This window comes from Hemisphaericaspora subhashii (genome assembly GCF_019202705.1).
Source record: "Hemisphaericaspora subhashii strain CBS 10753 chromosome Unknown scaffold302, whole genome shotgun sequence".
NCBI classification, from domain to species: Eukaryota; Fungi; Ascomycota; class Pichiomycetes; order Serinales; family Debaryomycetaceae; genus Hemisphaericaspora; species Hemisphaericaspora subhashii.
Genome location: NW_026057444.1, coordinates 1 through 1,953, shown reverse-complemented (window position 1 = coordinate 1,953; position 1,953 = coordinate 1). Strand labels below are relative to the sequence as shown.

General features: G+C 34.2%; 2 protein-coding genes across 2 annotated transcripts; one reads left to right on the top strand and one right to left on the bottom strand. All coding sequences in view use genetic code 12, as the record gives it.

Annotated features, from left to right (window-relative positions):
* On the bottom strand, positions 1-841 carry J8A68_005995 (uncharacterized protein; the record flags this gene model as incomplete). The annotated part of the gene is made up of 1 exon (XM_049410123.1): positions 1-841. A coding segment is annotated over one exon (841 nt), but the record flags the coding sequence as incomplete, so codon positions are not given.
* Positions 842-1,560: 719 nt separating this feature from the next.
* On the top strand, positions 1,561-1,846 carry J8A68_005994 (uncharacterized protein; the record flags this gene model as incomplete). The annotated part of the gene is made up of 2 exons (XM_049410122.1): positions 1,561-1,600; positions 1,680-1,846. The coding sequence occupies 2 exons, from the start codon at positions 1,561-1,563 to the stop codon at positions 1,844-1,846; spliced, it is 207 nt and encodes a 68-aa protein (XP_049260726.1).
* Between the last annotated feature and the right edge of the window lie 107 nt (positions 1,847-1,953).

The following is a 1,953-nucleotide window of genomic DNA, read 5'->3' as shown; positions in this document are numbered from 1 at the left end:
AAAAGAACGTGAACAATTTCTTGATTTGTTTGACACTCTTGATTCTAAACGCCTTGGAACGAATTTTGGTTTTGTACCAGGTGTTAAAAAGTTTAGACTTAAATGAAGTTGTGGTATTTTGTATGGCGTGAAACTCGAATTCTTCTTCTTCTTCTGGGTCCTCATCGTCCGCTGAAAATAAAATTGTATCAGATGACAGCAAAATTGTTTTGGTGGCAGTAGTAGCAGCAATAGGAGGAATACTAGTGGTTGTAGCAGTGGGAGCAGCAGCAGCAGGAATAACAACAGGAGCAGCAACAACAGCATCAGGAACAACAACAGTAGTGGTAGGTTCAGCAAAAACAACATCAGGAACAACAACAGTACAGGTGGTTTCAGCAAAAACAACATCAGGAACAACAGGAGTACAGGTGGTTTCATCAGCAACAGTAGTGGCAGATGTTGAAGCATTGTTAACAGTGACGGTATTGTCAAAAGATGATTCCAATTCGATTGATGATTTATTTGTATTGTCAGCGGGAACAGGATTGTGGCTTTCTATGTCTTCATTCATGGCAATTTGAACGAACAATTTGTGAATTTGCTCGGGTATCTCATTTTGGGGTGTCTCGTTATAAATGGATTTCAAGAATTCATTCATTGACATTGGATAGGAGGAATTTAATTTTGCCTTTTGGTATTTGGCAATGAACCTGGCGGTTGCCTGGTTTTTCTGGAATAATCCAGTGAAATAAAGAGTCTTCAAGTTCTTCTCAAGTTTGTTGAATTCTGTCTTGGATAATAATGATGATTTTGAATCAGAAGATTTTTGTGAATTCTTTGAAAAGATTTGAAAAGGCATTATTGTTAAATTTGTAGTGTTTGATCTATTTGTTGTAAAGTGAACAAGAAAAGTGTACAAATAAAATTGAAGTTCTTTTGTTTTTTCGCAATCGAGAATTTATATTTAATTACTTCTAAAAATTGCAACCATTTTTCTTCCTAAGAATATTTTATCAATCAGAAATTACTTACTTTGAAGCTTAAATAACAGAATTGGAATGCAAATTGTACATTATTTTCCATCTGAATATCATCCATTTCCCATTGAATATTCCATGTGTTGCATTACTTGACTAGGCATCTTGGAATGATCGTCTTATTCTCAGCAATCTTGGATATTGCAGTCAGATAAAGTGTGACTGGTCGCTTTGGGAGAGCTGCTGTTTTTTAATTACCAACAAGGAAAAAGTAGGGGCTGAGTTGTTGCAGAACTTGGAGTGTGTCTTGATATACCAAGAAGGCTCATGGGCTGAAGTGTTTGCAATAGAAGATCTATCTCTAAATTGTTTACCTTGTTTGAGTCTTATTGTCGTAAAATTGGGCGACACACGATCTGAAAGATTTTAAATGAAGGGTTGGTAGCGCCAGATATAACGTATTTATTCCAACAAATTACAATTAAATTTCAATTCATCGTTCAAACCCATTATCGATTGTGTTGATATCACTCAATCAATTGCAATTCCAATAGACATCTACACTTCCCAATACATCTCATAAAGTAAACAACAATTCAAGATGTCAGGTGCTGGTAATCGTGAACAAGTGTTTCCTACTCGTATGACTTGAGGTCTTATGAAGGGTAAATTAAACGGAGCTCAACAAGGTTCATTCATTATTAAAAAGAAAATCGGAAGCTTTAACCAAAAGATTTAGAGATATCACACAAAGAATTGATAAAGCTAAACGGAAGATGGGTAGAGTTATTAAAACATTTTCATTAGCAGAAATTCAATATGCTACTGGTGATAATATTGGTTATCAAGTTCAAGAATCAGTTCAAAAAGCAAGATTTTCAAGTTAAAACAAAGCATTTAATAAACGATTTAATTCTGACAAAAATATTATTCGAAAATGAATCTAATATCCCGAATCATTTACAATTTCAATTTTTCATGAAGATATTATCAA